The 17061-nt window shown below is 48.5% G+C and overlaps 1 protein-coding gene across 3 annotated transcripts; it reads left to right on the forward strand.

Annotated features, from left to right (window-relative positions):
• The first annotated feature begins 418 nt into the window (after positions 1–418).
• Positions 419–3619, forward strand: LOC123128440 (uncharacterized). Of its 3 annotated transcripts, XR_006463119.1 has the most exons (3): positions 419–1638; positions 3045–3242; positions 3327–3619. XR_006463119.1 is itself a non-coding variant. In XM_044548439.1 (2 exons), exons 1-2 carry the CDS (start codon positions 513–515, stop codon positions 3080–3082), a joined length of 1164 nt encoding a protein of 387 aa, XP_044404374.1. In that variant the 5' UTR covers positions 419–512; the 3' UTR covers positions 3083–3619. The 3 variants fall into 3 exon arrangements, 2 of the variants coding, with proteins under 2 accessions (XP_044404374.1, XP_044404375.1); XM_044548439.1 differs by having other exon boundaries at positions 3045–3619; XM_044548440.1 differs by having other exon boundaries at positions 419–1632; positions 3045–3619.
• The last annotated feature ends 13442 nt before the right edge of the window (positions 3620–17061 follow it).

Consider the following 17061-nt stretch of genomic DNA (forward strand, 5'->3'; position numbering starts at 1 on the left):
CTTTTGACACGTGTCAAAAGCACTCTTATATTATGGGATGGATACTACTTAAGTAATGAATCTCTTAAATAAGAAAAGATGCATCAACTTCCACTAAAAAGGTTGACTTTTTTTAAGGAAATGAAAAAAAGGTTGACCTTAAATATGCATCTTGATCTCAAAATTAAAAAATGCATCTCGATGTTCTTGTTTTCTCTTCCAATAATAATTTGCAGGAAAATGTTTTACTAATTTTTTCTAAGAACTGAAAACAGTTTATCTAATTCACATTAGATGTTTTTTAAGGATGTCACAACTAAACTCTCACGAATAACGCAGCAACAAGGGAAAAAAAAGCTGGGACAAAAAAAAATAGACCACAAACATTCGGCCGAGACCCTGGTCAAACCGCCCGTAAAAAAAAAAGACCCTGGTCGAACCGAACCAAGTAGAACGGGCCGTGCGTGCCTGCCCGTCTCACGCTCTCTTCCCCCACCCGACCCGGCGGCGACCCCCATCCCATTCGGCCGACCATGGCGACACGGCCGGAGCTGATGGACGACCTCCTCGGCGAGGTCCTCCTCCGCCTCCCGCCGGACGAGCCCGAGCACCTCTTCCGCGCCGCCATCGTCTGCAAGTCGTGGCTCCGCATCGTCTGCGACCCCGCCTTCCGCCGCCGCTACCGCGCCTTCCACGGAGCCCCTCCCCTCCTCGGCCTCCTCCACCTGCTCCAGGTCCTCCAAGGAAGCCCCGCGCACCGCTTCGCCTCCACCACGTCGATGCCGGACTTCCCCTACCCGGGCTCCGACGGCGAGGGCGAGCACCCCACCCCCCTCGACTGCCGCCACGGCCGCGTGCTCTACCACTTGGTGCAGGGCGACAGCCTGGTTCTCGTCGTCTCAGACCCCGTCACGGGCGACCGGCGCGTTCTGCCCGCGCCGGGCGTCGATTGGTTCATCTGGACCGCCGCGGTGTTCTGCGCCGCCGATGGCTGCCGACATCTCGACTGCCAAGGCGGCCCCTTCCGCGTGGCCTTCCTGGGCACCGGCAACGACGACCGTGTCGTTAAGGCGAACGTGTACTCATCGGTGACAGGTGCGTGGAGTGCGCCAGTATGCCTCGACGATGGCTGTGAAGGCTATGCCCAGCTCAAGCGAGATGACATTGCAAAAAACTTCTACCACCTACCCTATGTCATGCCTCGGCGAGTAGCCGTCATTGGAGATGCAGTCTACTTCACACTTCGGTCGGTTGACAAAATCCTCAAGTACAACTTGCCAAACAAGTGCTTCTCCATGATCAGCCAGCCGCCACACGATTTGGCCCCAATGGCTCTCATGGTGATGGAGGACAGTTCGCTGGGGTTTGCCTGCATCAACAATTCTAGCCTTTGTTTGTGGTCAAGGAAGGTGGATCCAGAAGCGGCTGCAGAATGGGTGCAATGCAGGGTCATCGAGCTGGAGAAAATTATACCAGATGTCGATCTCGATTGGGAACCATTTGTGGTTGGTTCCGCAGAGGGTGTGGGTGTCATCTTCATAAGCACAGATGCTGGCTTAATCGCCACAGAGCTAAAGTCAGGGCGAGTCAGGAAGGTTGACGAGCCGGGAGAGTACTTTAGCGTCCTACCCTACATGAGCTTCTACACTCCAGGTATAGGTGATAGCCCTTGCTTCTTGTCTGTTGACTGTTGTCTTGCATTTTCATTACAGCTTCTGTATGTTTGCTTAATTAGTTGTTTGTTGTTTGTGAATAGTTAGTTAGTCATGATGCAAGTAATATGTGTTAGTTATATGCACATATGGAGCTTGCGAAAGACAATTCTCTGCGCCAGAGAAAACTTAATATATGGCACTGGAAAACATAATGTTGTTTATGTTATGAGATTTGACATGTTAAGGATCATGACCATGCATTGCTCGAATATGCACACAAACATGTTGATCTGAATCCTGTTACCTTGTTTCAGCCTTTCTTATAAAATATATCTGTTACTTTGTGGCTTAGCTGAAGGTTACATCTCAAACTCTCAGTCTTGTAACCACTGGAATTGGTACTAGCACATAACTCACCAAAGTGGAATGCTGACTTGGAGTTAGTTATGAGTTTTGTGCATGCCATATTTTAGATCATGGCACATTGTCATCGCTAACAAGGATTAACTAAACAAAGTGCACTGCTAGTTTCTTTCCGAGCTGCTACTAATAAGTATGAAATCGTATATTCTCTGTTCAGCAGTTTACATACAAATTGTGCAAGTCCTTACGATCAATTGTTGTTGTCTTGTTGAATTCATCCTGATCGTAATGTCAAAAGGTTTTATGTCAGATTAATATGTGAGGCATATTTCAGTTACTGTTTGCCTAATGCTCGGCCCAGCTACTTGGAACAATTTTTGTGTGTAATCTATGTCGTTTCCCTTTCATGACATTTTAATATGACTTCAATGTTGATCTCGTCTTCAAAAGATCTGTCAAGTAGCAGTACCAGACTTTTTGGACAAACAATTGGTGATACAAGGATCCAACTCATAACTTAGTTTCACCACAAAACATTTATCATTTGTACATAGATTCTGACAGGTGTGGGACTCAGATGTTTCTTACTTTTGCTAGAAACTTGGAAACTGATGTCAGGGTTTGATGTCATAAAATAGAAGTCACCTCTTGTTTCTGTGGCCATTTCTGAATTCTGGACTCAGGTCCGGTTTTTCTTCTACCTGAAAACCTTTTGCTATTATATGGAGCGATCCATGGGATGAAATGCCTCCTTTTTGCTGCTGCTGTCGATTGGTCAAATAGTTGAAAGCATGAAGTGCCTGCTAGCTTAAAATGGAGATTGCTAAATATGTAGTCAACCTTGTTGATATTGTATTATCACTTTACCTTGCTTCAAATTTTTTCCGTTAAGATGCTTCAAGTTACTTTCTGGCACAGCTGAAGCTCACATATCACATGCAGTCTTATAACCTTTGGGACTAGTTATAAGTACAATGGCACATCAAATTATAAGTTCTGAGATGGACAGTTGGTTAAGAGTTTTGTGCTTGGTATTTTTTTTTTCAGATCGTGGCAGATTGTTGGCGCTAGCGAAGACTCATTGATCTCTGACGTACCGCTCAATAGTGATGCATTGCGAAATGGACAAACCCATCATCTTTAGTCTGCTGCCGTTGGCTTCTTCCAATCTACTAACATCAGGTTGTTTCGTTTCTTTTGAGGAGTTTAAGCATGAAGGGTGCAAGTCAGCTGTGATCAGCCGTGGTTGTCCTCGTTCAGTTCATCATGATAATGTGGCTAGAGAGCTGTATTTTGGTTTCTAAAGCCGGTTTCTTGTCTGTTATGCAGTTTAAGTGTCAATCATGCAAGTCACCATGTTCGGATGTGGTTGTCGTGTCGAATTCGTCCTGATCATGCCGAGCGCGAACTGTATCTCTGTTCAGCATATCAGGCGTACCTCTGTTACTGTTTGGTTAAATTGCTCGAGTCGGCTACATGAAACTTGGAATTATGTGGGTCCTACGCCATTTCCATTTTTCTGAAAGAAATATTGTCGTTCGGTGTTTTCCGTGTCTTGTAAAGCGGCATCGATTAGCACTGTAAGAGTTTCTGGACACAACTGGAAAGTTTTTTTTTTGTTTTCTGCTCGAGTCTGAATTGCATATGTATTGCTCTTGCTCCCTCTTCATTCTTTTGGATAAACAGTGGTTCAGAATACGTTGAAATGTGTTGCGGGTTATACTGATCAGACGACCATCATGCGCTCCGATGATTTTTCAAACGGAGTTACTAGTTCACTAGGGAGTCAGTCATGTGTTGCTGTGTTTCCAGGACATAATGCTTGCTAATGATCCGCTACATGCATAGATGATGGCATGCAATACTGTAGAAGGCAAATAGTGTGATGGATTTGAATTCTGAAACAGATTTTGGTGGATGATCCCCTGCATCAGCGAAGAGATGCAAAACTGATCTCCAAGGAATCCATGCCGGAGACGGTGGACAGTTTGTGTCAGCTTGTACTCCAGCTTCTTACGGCGCCCATGCTAGCAAGAAGATGGCCGGGCCCCGGGCCTGGGTTTGGGTTTCCCCTACATCAACGCTGGAGCTGCATTTCCACACCCTGCTGATCGATGTGCCGGTGTCTCTTGCGCCTGATCGAGTCTGTGCTGTAGAAATAGCTATCTGTCGAGCTGTTAGGTTTTGCTGCTGGCCCGTGGCGTGTTTTCCACACACACACAAAAGAAGAGGCCAAGAAAAAGAGGAGCCGGAGATCGCCGACAACGGAGAAAAGAACAGCACCCGGATGGGGATAGGATGCGAATTGGCTAGATGTCACGTGACCCAAAATCCAATTTGGGTCAGTCGATTCGCTGTGAGCCGTTGGATGCAAGATGATGGCCAGATCAACTTTTCAGCTTTCGAAACGCTTCACTGTTCATCTTCTCCAATCTCGAATTGCCGATCTACCACCGGCTTAACCCCATCACCCTACCGCCAACTGTCTCCCATCATTGTGCCGTCGCCGCCCCCGACCATCCCTCCAACCCGGCCATGAACCATTTTTTTCCGGCAAAGCTGCACCCTCCTCCCCAATACCTCTGAGATAGATAATGGAATCGTCTGCCACCCTAAGATAGACCCAGAGAGCTTCTCCGGCGAGCCGACGACTGCTTCTTTCTTCCATTTAAAATCGAGTGACCCAAAAACTATTTTCAGGCAACTTACAAGTAGCTATTTTTCTTTTGTGGATAGCTATTTGTGGGATGGGAAACCGACCGACGATGGGAAGTGAAGAAACAGAGCCACCCGGCCCCTTCTACACCCGCCCTGGATCCACAACAGCACCAGGCGGCAAGCGATAACGGGCGAAAATGCACCGGCACATGATCATCGCGATCGGTCGGTCACGCGACCCGTCGGCGTGGGCTGCTGTCGCCGATTTTGAATCTTCCCTGCCCACGTCCCGAGGCCGATCGATGGCCACGCACCTCACGATTCGCGCACGCCTCCGCACCCACACATGACACGGTAGGCGTCGTACTCAGCACCCACACACGACGCGCGCGCGCGCCTTTTCTTTTGCGCCCGCGCCACGTACGCGCGCGAAAAGGAGTGCTACGCGCGCCATCGCACACGGTATCCGATCCGCGATCGTGCCGTACGAAGCGCTTCTTTTCTTTCGCCTTGGATCGATCGGAGTCGACGAGGAAGTAGAGCTGGTAGATTAGATGGCACTGGTGGTACACGCCGCGCGATCGGCGCGCGCGCGCCCGTGCGTTGGGATGCACGGCGGCGAGGCCGGGGGTGCATGCGCAGGTAGGATGGGCCGGAGCGCGCGCGCACGTAGGCGTGAGGCCGGTGACCACGCACCGATCGGCGGCGGCGGCGGCATGAAATTGGCGTGCAGCGGCCGCGACGCCACGCCTTTGGCCGCGTCCGCGCCGCGCCGCGCATTTATAAAAGGCCTCGGCTCCGGCGCACATGCAAATGCACACGCGCCAACGACGCATGCGCACCGCTGCGTGCACGTCGCGCGCACCCAGCAGGGCACCGCGCCACGCACCGGCTCGAGCTCGTGAATCTGTGGGATTAGGATCTACTCCTATCTATGATTATCACTGCGCAATTCACATGCATGCGATGCGATCGATCGTCGATGGATACTGGTAGGATCGGTCTTGTCGATCGATCGAGCACGGCGCGGCACGGTCATGCTCTCGATCGAACCCGTCGCCCGTGTCCGGGGGTGGTCCAAAGTCCAGACCAGGCACCACAATTCCACCTCCACCCTAGCGCTCCCTCCTAGCGCAGCACGATCGGCTACTCCTGCTTTTACCATGTACGTACCATTTGCCGAACCCAAGTTACTTACCACTGATCGCTGCTACGCCACGAGCAGCATACGCAGCATGCATGCGAGCGTCGAGGGGTACAGCACGATTGAATTGCGTGGCGCCGCCTCCTCTCGACACTGTTCGGCCGTTGCTGCTGCCGGTGCAGCAGTGCAATACGGTTCTTTCTTTCTTTTCCCGTCTGCTAGCCACAGGCTACAGGCTACGTACGGCGCATTGTCTGGTCAGTTTGGAGGCCGGCGAGCTCTGTGAATCTCGAGGACACGCGTGCTCTTACTGCCGTCCTCGCCCAGCCATGGCTCGCCACAGGTTTTATGGCTGGATCCAGTGATCCACGCTTCAACCCTCTTCCCCGAGACAGAGCATGTCGATCGATCGACGCTACTCCTGCCGGCACGTACGTACGGGGTCGAGGCCGCAGTAACGCGGCCGCAGCAGAGAGACTGCGGCAGAGCAGGACGATCTTCATCAGATCGGAGGATCTCATCCATGTCTACCGGATGGATCCGCTTCCCCTCGTCCGGATCGATCATCACGGTAAAATGGCGCGAAAAATTCCAGGCTGAGCCAGCAGGCATGCACATACTGGGCGACGTGGCTGGGTGGGCTGCGCCTGCCTGCAGCACGATGCGTGCTGCGTGCATGATGGATGCAGTTCACATAGTGGGGGTTGGATTATATATCAATGATTCAGTGGGTTTTTGCTGCCGCGAAAAACTTATTACGAATAATATATCTGAGGCATGGCCTCGAGTTATGGCAGTGCCGATCGATCCATCGACCGACCGACAGGGGCATAGATGGAAGCCCGGCTGCAAATATTCTAGTAGCTGGACCCTAATAAGCTTTCTTCTAGATCTGCAAATTCTTTTGTGTCTTCTCGTTTTTCTTGAGAGGATCTGCTTGCGCTGCTCCGCCAGATATGCACGCACGTTGGCTGATGGGGGAGGACTCTTCTGTAGGGTTGATCAGTGATGATCGGCCATGCATGGTCCATCTGCTACTCAACACTAGATTTGAAACCCGATGTGATATACCCATAAATCCTGCATTTATGCATGCTACGTACGCATGATAGACTGAATGTCTGTGAGAAGTGCCGTGGTACGTGGATGGCGCAGAGCAGGTGATCTTGATGTCTGCTCCGTATATGCTGGGTACACTAGTGTTAAAAACTCTTATGTACTTATAAGACGGAAGAAGTAGCTTATTAACTGTTGTCCTTTAGATGAGTCTGTGAATCTTCGCTCTGTGTAGCAGTAGTTTTTATCCTCCGTTTTCACTTTCGTATATTAAGACCATAAATCTTATCCGTACCTTCGCTTATTGATTCGAGACTGCTCCTTTTGGGCCTTGAATGTTTATCTCCTTTATAAACATGTTCCAGATCCAAAGCTGTAGTATAATCTTGCGAAATCTATTTTTGTGTACTTACTCATCTGCAGTCTTGACTGTTCAATGCTTAGACCAGGCGGTTTAACTTTGTAGAAAAATTTGACAAACCGGTATATACCATTAGTCCCCTTGTTGAACCGCCGGATGTTGGTTGCTTCATGAAACTCCGGTTCAGATAATTCTGTTTCCGGTTTAACAGTGCCCATACCAACGTACCTTGATTAAATGCATTTTTGAACCGGGATCTTCTGCCTTGTAGATTCCATCATGGCCAAGCAAGTATATGAGTGCAATTGGGTTCCTTCTCGTGTCACAGAGGATCAACTGGACGATCTAGTCCTGATTGGCGCTTTAGGCAGTAAAGATACCATCCATTGGAGGCCTCCTGGCAAAGAATGCCCTCCCACACCTCGAGAAGGAGAGGTTGTTGTTTTCGTAGATCACTTAGCCCGGGGCTTTAAGCCGCCCGGTTCTAAATTTTACCGGGATGTTTTAGCCGATTTCCAACTCCATCCGCAAGACACTGGCCCCAACTCTGTTACCAATATGTGCCACTTCCAAGTACTCTGTGAGGTGTTCTTTCAAGAGGAGCCCACAGTGGAATTATTCAGAGATCTTTTCCATCTAAACCGCCGTACCGAGTTTACTGATGGCTCTAATACGGAGTTGGGTGGCATGGCAATTCAGAAAAGGAAAGAGGTCACATACCCTCACGCCAAGCTGCACAGTCACCCCAAGGAGTGAAATCAGACATGGTTCTACTGCAAAGACACCTCCCCTGCTGGTGAGAATCCCTTGCCTGGCTTTCGTCCGGAGCGGCTCAGCAATACACACCCTTTTCCTCAAAGATTGACTGCCCAGAAGAGAAGCAAATATGCTCCCCAGCTGTCAAAGCTCAGAGCCTTTATGGCCAACGGTTTAACCGGGGTTGATCTCGCTCGCTGTTGGATATCATGGAGCATACTGCCCCTTAGTCAGCGCTCCGGTTTGATGTGTGAGTATACTGATAGTGTTGATGATCCTCTGCGACATTCCAAACTCCAACTCTCTGGTGAAGAAATCACAGAGGCTGTGCGCAAGATACTGAATGAACCGGAACATGTCTGCGCTAGAACCGGCATGCTTCCCTTCTGTGCCACCAAAAAACCGCCAACTGTAAGACTTTGATTTTTCTCTTTGCTGAATCTGTTATTGATATGTCTGGTCATTGTTTGTAATATCAGTGTCTGCATAATCAGGGCGATGATCCGTTTTGGAGCAAAAAGCTGCCGCAGGAGAAACCAGAGAAACCAGACAAACCGGAAAGAGCAACCCAGCAAAAGACTAAAGCTGTGAAAAAGACTGCCCACAGGAAAAGAACCACTGCATCTTCTAATCCGGCCCCTGATGATGAGGTGGATAATCCGGACTTTGAGGTAGAGCTTGACTCACTTGGTTTATTTTTCATGCGTCTTATTGATGATGATATTTGTCAGGATGATGCCGAAGCCAGCCACGCGGATGTTGCAGAGGTAATTATTCTCTCTTCCGATTCAGAAACTTTGCCTTCACAAAAAATCCGTCAGGCAAACCGGAAAGTTAAATTTTCTCATCCTCTTGCTTATTTGGATCCTAAACTTCTTATGAAGACTCAACAACACGAAGCTCGCCGCACCACCCGGCACAGCGGCCAGGTAGTTACCTCTGCCGGTTTACCGAACAGTTCGGTTCGGAAACGTCATTCGGAGGCCTCTAATTCGCTTGTTAGTGCTTGTCCTAAAGCGGGCTGCTTTCGTCAACCTCTTAATCCGTCTACCTCCGATTACCAGGTTATTTCCCACTCATCTTCTGGCGAGTCATCAGCTACTCAGCTCCCACCGCTCAAAACGGTGCTTGGGTAAGCTATATTTATTGTGATGTTTGCAGTATATTGCCTTAGAACATATGCTGTATTTAATTTTGTTATTCTTCTCAGGGCCAAACCTAGGCCAAGCAAGAAGGCCCGCCTGGACAAAGCGGCCGAAGAAGATGTCATTCTTGAACCGGGCAAAACACCCAATCTTGAAGCGGCTGTCCCTAAGGATATTCCCAATGATCCACCGCAGCCAGATGATGATCTTATTGTTGAAGAGATACCTACTGATACCTCAGGTCCTACCCATCAGCCCACAAGTTCCATCCGGATTGAACACTCCACCGGTCCAGCAAACCCTACTGACAAGCCAACAACTCCAGTGCAAACCGGCGGTACCAAGGATGATGAGGTTGTCATTACTGGTACTGGCCATACTGAGCCAAGCAACCCTGTCGCTTTGTCCAAACATTCTGCCAAGGAAGAGTTTGCTGCTTTTAGCAAAGGCAAGTGGAACGCCGATCTGACGACTTATGCTGCTCTGAACGCCCAAGATATCCATTCTGGTTATCTGAACCGGCTGTATACCAGCCGTGACTATGAAGCCGGTCTGGTTAACATGATGAAAGATAAATATGAGGTAACTTCCATATGTTCCTTCCTGCTTGTATGCTTTCATTCTTGCTGACTCTCCTAGCCCCTGAGGGTCGGTTTGAAATATTCTTTCAAACCGGGACTTAATAATATAAACCTTGATGCTTTGAAAATTTACTGATGTAGCCCCCAAGGGCCGGTTCAACTTAGTGTAGTTAAACCGGTACTTTAAGAAATTGAAACTGCCGCATCAGAATACATATGATCAAATAGCCATTAGCCCCCAAGTGCCAAGTTGAATGCTTGTATTGATCTTGGGACTTTGTAAACAATTGAAAGATGAAGATCGAATACGCATTAGCCCCCAAGTGCTAAGCGCATAACTTGTTATGTGGTTGGTACTTGAATCCTTCTACCGATTTGTTGAAACATATATCTGTATGCCTGCAGGCAGATCTGAAGGCGAAAGAAAACCAAGTCATCGATCTGCAAGAAAACCTGAAAACCCAACAGGCTGAAACCTCCAAAGCAAAAGAGGAATTGGCCACTGCCTTAAGCGCCATGGAACAACTTAAGGAGAATTTCAAGAAGAAACGGGCGGATTGGGCCACTGAAAAGTCTGCTTTGATCAAACGAGCAGAGGATGCCGAGGCTGCACTAAAACCAGTGATGGATGAACTGACCAGCATAAAGCGGCACGTTCATGCCATGACCATTGCTATCTTTGGTAAGTCAGCTTGCCTTCTGAATTGGTTCTGCCTTCTTACAGAGTCGCCGGTTTATTAACCCTTTATGGTATTTTAGGGACACGCATTGGTCACTTGGGATCAGATGTGCGGAAGAAATTGAAAGCCGCCTATACCTTGGTTGAACAATTGTATACTGGTGCCCAGCGGATCATCTGTACCGCGTCTCATAACAAACCGGCGCCCACTTTGATTCAAGATACTCTGATGAAACTGTCAGTGCTTCCTGCCCGAGTTAAAGAGCTGAAGAAATCTGCTGCTCGAACCGGTGCAATCAATGCCTTAATCCGAGCAAAAGCCTAGGTGCCAGATTTTGATCCTATTGAAGCGGCTCAGGGCTATCCCAGCTTGATGGAAGACGGGTCAGAATTTGGTGAAGCGGATTTGCGAGCAATAAACCGGGAAGTACGTCCGCTAGCTTGTCAACTGGCTGAGGAAGCAGACTTGTCTCATTATCAAGCCCAATATGACAGCCAGAACAAGCGAATAGCTGCACCAATCCATGAATCAGAAAATCTGATCCCTCCAATCCGTAAGCATACTTACGCTCCCGATATTGACCCGTCTTCGCTAATCCATGACGAAGCTGTATTTCAAGCATTAATGGGAATCGACTGAACAACTATGGATTTCCATGAATCAGAAACTGAAGCTGAAGCGGTGCAGGATGACCCGCAACCATCAGGCCAGGCTGGTGGCCAAGCTTAAACTGGAAGCCGGTTTTAAAACTGCCTCTCCTTTGTGAAAAACAATCATGTTATTATGGGCACCATGTTGCCTTGTAATAGGCTAGCTGATACCTTTGATGTTGATATGCCTTCATGCATAACTTGTTCTTCCTGTGGTAATGAACTTTCCAAAACACTTTCTGAAATAAGAAATTCGTCAAGTGCCACCGCGGTTGTACCGTCAAGCGGAATATGATGTCTGCGTATATAAAGTCAAAACATCCAAAACAAAATTTTAAGTATATGATCAAAATTTTGAGATACATAATACCTGCCACCGTTGAGTGTGAAGTTGGCTTGGCCAACCTTGAAGCGGAGTTTTGCAAACCCACACTGTTGGAGGAAATAACAACTCCTGTATATGTATATGACACTGGTTACCATGTAAACTGTGTCGGGTTATAATAAACACCGTGTTACTCCATAAGAGGATGTTAACAACAAGGATCAAACCGGACAAATAGTCTCCGGATTGACGTGAACTGTGTTCCGTCAATTGATTGGTTAAAAAACTTTGTCGGTTTAAAGAACACAATAAAAAGCAAAAAAACCCCTTCAAAGAAAAATATGAAGCAAAAGCAACGACAAAAATGTTTGCCAAAAAAGATTTATTTAAACTGATCAAATGGCGTAACCATGGCCAAACACGACCAAGCTCCCGTTAGGTGTAACTATGGTTCTAGTTAGCCAGGTCCCCAAGTGATTCTTGTGGCATTTATGCCGACCAAATGGCGTGGTCATGGTTCGGGTTCGACCAAGCCCCCAAGTGATTCTGTGGCCTTAGGCCGATCAAGAGGCATGACTGGTTCAGACATGACCAAGTCCCCAAGTGATCTGGTGGCTTTCGCCTATCAAGAGGCATGGTATTGGTTCGGACATGACCAATCCTCCAAGTGATATAACATGATGCTTTTAGCAAAGCGAACTCAAGGGGTAAACCGGAGGCCGCTTTAGAGCGACTCCGTGTAACTTCACATGATGTAAAAGAACAGATACCCCGCTTTAGCTGAGGTTCCAGTTTATTATACTTAATCATAATACATTGTCGTAATATGTACATAAGTATAGCCAATGGCTCAGGTATAGTAAGGCCGAAGATGAGCTATATTCCATGGCCTGCTAGTCTCCTCCTCTGATGTACGTGAGTCCTTATGCTCTCGAATATCGATCAGATAGTACGACCCGTTGTGCAGATTCTTGCTGACCACGAAAGGCCCCTCCCAAGGTGGGGATAGCTTATGCATACCGGTCTGATCTTGGATGAGCCGAAGCACCAAATCTCCTTCCTGAAAGGCTCTGGTTCTAACTCGGCGACTGTGATAACAACGAAGATCCTGCTGGTAAATCGCTGATCGGGCGGCTGCGATGTCACGCTCTTCATCCAACCGGTCCAAAGCATCTTGCCGTGCTGTCTCGTTGTCCGCTTCAATATAAGCCATGACACGAGGTGAATCATGACGGATATCACTGGGGAGAACCGCCTCCGCTCCATAAACCATGAAGAACGGTGTGTATCCTGTTGATCTGTTGGGTGTTGTATTGATGCTCCATAACACAGATGGTAATTCTTCTACCCAACAACCCAGTGTTCTCTGCAAAGGAACCATGAGCCGGGGCTTGATGCCTCTCAAGATCTCTTGATTAGCTCTTTCTGCTTGACCATTGGACTGTGGATGTGCCACTGATGAAACGTCGAGCCGGATGTGCTCCCGTTCGCAGAACTCCTTCATAGCACCTTTGGACAAATTGGTACCATTATCTGTGATAATACTGTGCGGAAAGCCAAACCGGAAAATCACCTTTTTGATGAACTGAACCGCCATGGCCGCATCACACTTGCTAATAGGTTCTGCCTCCACCCACTTTGTAAACTTGTCAACCGCCACGAGGAGGTGGGTCTTCTTATCTTTGGACCTTTTGAAAGGCCCAACCATATCCAGCCCCTAAGTCGCAAACGGCCAAGTAATTGGAATCATTCTCAATTCTTGAGCCGGTACATGAGCACGTCTCGAAAACCTTTGGCAACCATCACATCGCCTGACCAGATCCTCCGCATTAGCATGAGCAGTTAACTAATAGAAACCATGGCGAAACGGTTTAGCCACCAGAGACTTTGAACCGGCGTTGTGACCACAATCTCCTTCGTGGATCTCACGCAAAATTTCACGACCTTCTTCAGGAGACACGCAACGTTGAAAAGCTCCTGATACACTGCAATGATGCAACTCACCGTTGATGACAGCCATGGACTTGGATCGCCGGATTATCTGCCGGGCCAGAATCTCATCTTCTGGCAACTCGCCCCGGTTCTTGTACACCAAGTAAGGAAGCGTCCAATCCGGAATAACATGAAGAACTGCCACCAATTGAGCCTCCAGATCAGGAATAGCCAAATCCTCTTCACCAGGAATCTTCACCGACGGGTTGTGCAGCACATCCAAAAAAACATTGGGCGGGACCGGTTTGCGCTGAGAGCCCAGCCGGCTTAAAGCGTCCGCCGCTTCATTTTTCCGCCGGTCCACGTGGTCCACCTGATAGCCTCTGAAATAACCTGCAACAATATCCACCTCACGACGATATGCTGCCATGAGTGGGTCCTTGGAGTCCCAAGTGCCAGACACTTGCTGAGCCACAAGGTCCGAGTCATCGAAGCACTTAACTCGACTTAGATTCATCTCCTTAGCCATCCGAAGACCATGGAGCAAGGCTTCATACTCAGCTGCATTGTTAGTACAAGGGAACATTAAACAGAGAACATAACAAAACTTATCACCTCGTGGGGAAGTTAATACGACTCCAGCCCCCGAGCCTTCGAACTGCCTGGATCCGTCAAAATGGATGGTCCAATACGTACAATCCGGCTTTTCTTCAGGTGCTTGCATTTCCCTCCAATCATTGATGAAACCAACAAGTGCTTGAGACTTAACCGCTATCCGAGGCACATACTTCAAACCGTACGGCCCCAGCTCTATGGCCCACTTTGCAATCCGGCCAGTCGCTTCCCGGTTCTGGATGATATCTCCCAAAGGAGCAGAACTGACTACCATGATTGAGTGCCCTTGGAAATATTGCTTAAGCTTCCGGCTTGCCATAAAAACTCCATACACCAGCTTCTGCCAATGCGGATACCTTTGTTTGGACTCAATGAGCACCTCACTGATATAATAGACCGGACGTTGAACCGGATGCTCCTTACCTGCCTCTTTTCGCTCCATGACAATAGCTACGCTGACCGCCCGAACATTAGCAGCAACATATAGCAGTAATGGCTCCTTGTCAACGGGAGCAGCGAGCACAGGCGGATTGGCCAATTGCCGCTTTAAGTCCTCGAATGCTTCATCAGCAGCAGAACTCCAGATAAACTGATCCGTCTTTTTCAACATCTGATACAAAGGGATTGCCTTCTCACCCAGGCGACTGATATACCGGCTTAGCGCAGCAATCCGGCCTGCCAGGCGTTGAACATCGTTGATACACTTCGGTTTAGCCAGGGAGGTGATAGCCGTGATCTTCTCCGGATTAGCCTCAGTTCCCCTGTTGGACACTAGAAAACCCAATAGCTTGCCCGCCGGTACACCAAAGACACACTTTTCCGGATTAAGCATCATCTTGTATGTTCTGAGGTTATCAAAGGTTTCTCTCAAATCATCAATTAGAGTTTCCTTCTCCCTGGATTTAACCACGATATCATCCATGTAAGCATGTACATTACGGCCAATCTGCTTGTGAAGACAATTTTGTACACACCGTTGGTAAGTTGCCTGGGCACTCTTGAGCCCGAAGGGCATAGACACATAGCAGAAGGCTCCAAAGGGAGTTATAAATGCTGTCTTCTCCTGGTCCTTAACTTCCATTTTGATCTGATGATAGCCAGAATACACATCCAAAAAACTTAAATGCTCACAGCCCACCGTAGCATCAATAATTTGATCAATACGGGGGAGAGCAAAAGGATCTACTGGACAAGCCTTATTAAGATCTGTGTAATCCACACACATGCGCCAGGTGCCGTTTTTCTTGAGGACCAGCACCGGATTGGCAAGCCACTCAGGGTGAAAAACTTCAACAATAAAGCCAGCTGCTAAGAGCCTGGCTACTTCTTCTCCAATTGCCTTGCGTCTTTCTTTGTTAAACCGGCGGAGGAACTGTTTCACCGGTTTATATTTAGGATCCACATTTAGTGTGTGCTCAGCGAGTTGCCTCGGTACACCTGGCATGTCAGAGGGCTTCCATGCAAAAATGTCCCGATTCTCACGGATGAACTCGATGAGCGTGCTTTCCTATTTCGGATCCAAGTTGGCACTGATGCTGAACTGCTTGGATGAATCACCAGGTACGAAGTCAACAAGCTTAGTTTCTGCTGCCGATTTGAACTTCAGGGCCGGATCATGCTCCGTAGTTGGCTTCTTCAACGGAGTCGTGTCCGCCGGATCAACATTGTCTTTATAGTACTTCAACTCCTCGGTGGCACAAACCGACTCTGCATAAGCCGCATCTCCTTCTTCGCATTCCAAAGCGATTTTGCGGCTTCCGTGAACTGTTATTGTCCCCTTGTGACCCGGCATCTTGAGCTGCAAATACACATAACAGGGCCGAGCCATAAACTTGGCGTATGCCGGTCGCCCAAACAGGGCATGATATGGACTTTGGATTTTCACCACTTCAAACGTCAATGTCTCCGACCTGGAATCATGATCATCCCCAAAGGCCACTTCAAGAGCTATCTTACCAACAGGATATGCTGATCTACCAGGCACTACACCGTGGAATACTGTATTGGACGGTTTGAGACTCTTATCTGTTAGTCCCATACGACGGAAGGTTTCATAATATAGGATGTTAATGCTGCTCCCTCCATCCATGAGCACCTTGGTGAACTTATAACCTCCCACCTGAGGCGCCACCACCAGAGCCAAATGACCCGGATTATCGACCTGGGGTGGATGATCCCCTCTGCTCCATATGATTGGCTGTTCAGACCAACGTAGATAACGGGGTGTGGCCGGTTCAACAGAGTTGACTGCCCTTCTCTGAACCTTCCGGTCTCGCTTGTCCAAGCTAGTGGTAAAGACATGGTACTGCCCACTACTCAACTTCTTTGGGTTGCTCTGGTAACCTGACTGTTGCTGCTGTTGGCTGTAACCACCCTGGTTGTTCTGACTGTTTTGACCATTATGTTCGCCCGGATTACCATTAAATCCTGAACCGGAACTTCCTCCACCGTAACCCGGCCCGGACCCTGAGCCACCGCCAGATCCGTGATCATACCGGAAATTACTAGAATTCTTGAACTCCTGCATAATAAAGCAATCCTTCCAAAGGTGGTTTGCTAGCTCCTCCTTCGTCCCATGTCTTGGACAGGGCTGGCTTAGCAGATAGTTCAGGCGGTTTGGGTTAGGGTTGGGTGCTCCACTACGATTTTTTGGCCTACCCTTGCGCCGCTGGCCATTGTCCTGTGCGTTGGTATTAGCCACAAAATCCATGTTACCATCCGCTTTACGCTTGCCTCCTCCTCCATTACCTACCCAGTGATGCTGCTGACCTTTGGAGCTGCTATTCTTCTTCCCCTTTCCTGTCTTGTCATCGTCAGATTCGGGATCCTTGGTACTATCAGAATCAACATATTTTACCAAAGCGGCCATGAGGGTCCCCATGTCGGTGCAATGACGCTTCATCCGTCCCAATTTCAACTTGAGGGGCCCAAACCGGCAGTTGCCTTCTAGGGTTAATACTGCGGTGTCAGCGTTGATGCGGTCTGAGGAGTGCAACACTTGTGAAACCCGGCGCACCCAATGAGTCACTGATTCTCCTTCCTCCTGGACGCATGCAGCTAAGTCCACTATCGACATAGGCTGTTTCCAGGTATCCTTGAAATTGTTGATAAACCGGGCTCGCAATTGGGCCCATGAACTGATAGAATTAGCTGGCAGGCTT

Source organism: Triticum aestivum, chromosome 6A (genome assembly GCF_018294505.1).
Source record: "Triticum aestivum cultivar Chinese Spring chromosome 6A, IWGSC CS RefSeq v2.1, whole genome shotgun sequence".
In the NCBI taxonomy this organism is placed as follows: domain Eukaryota; kingdom Viridiplantae; phylum Streptophyta; class Magnoliopsida; order Poales; family Poaceae; genus Triticum; species Triticum aestivum.

Coding starts and splice junctions, on each gene's coding strand:
- LOC123128440 (XM_044548439.1), top strand. CDS start 513: ATGGCGACACGGCCGGAGCTGATGGACGACCTCCTCGGCGAGGTCCTC. Junction 1,639..3,044: donor CTTCTACACTCCAGGTATAG/GTGATAGCCCTT, acceptor TTTTTTTTTCAG/ATCGTGGCAGATTGTTGGCG.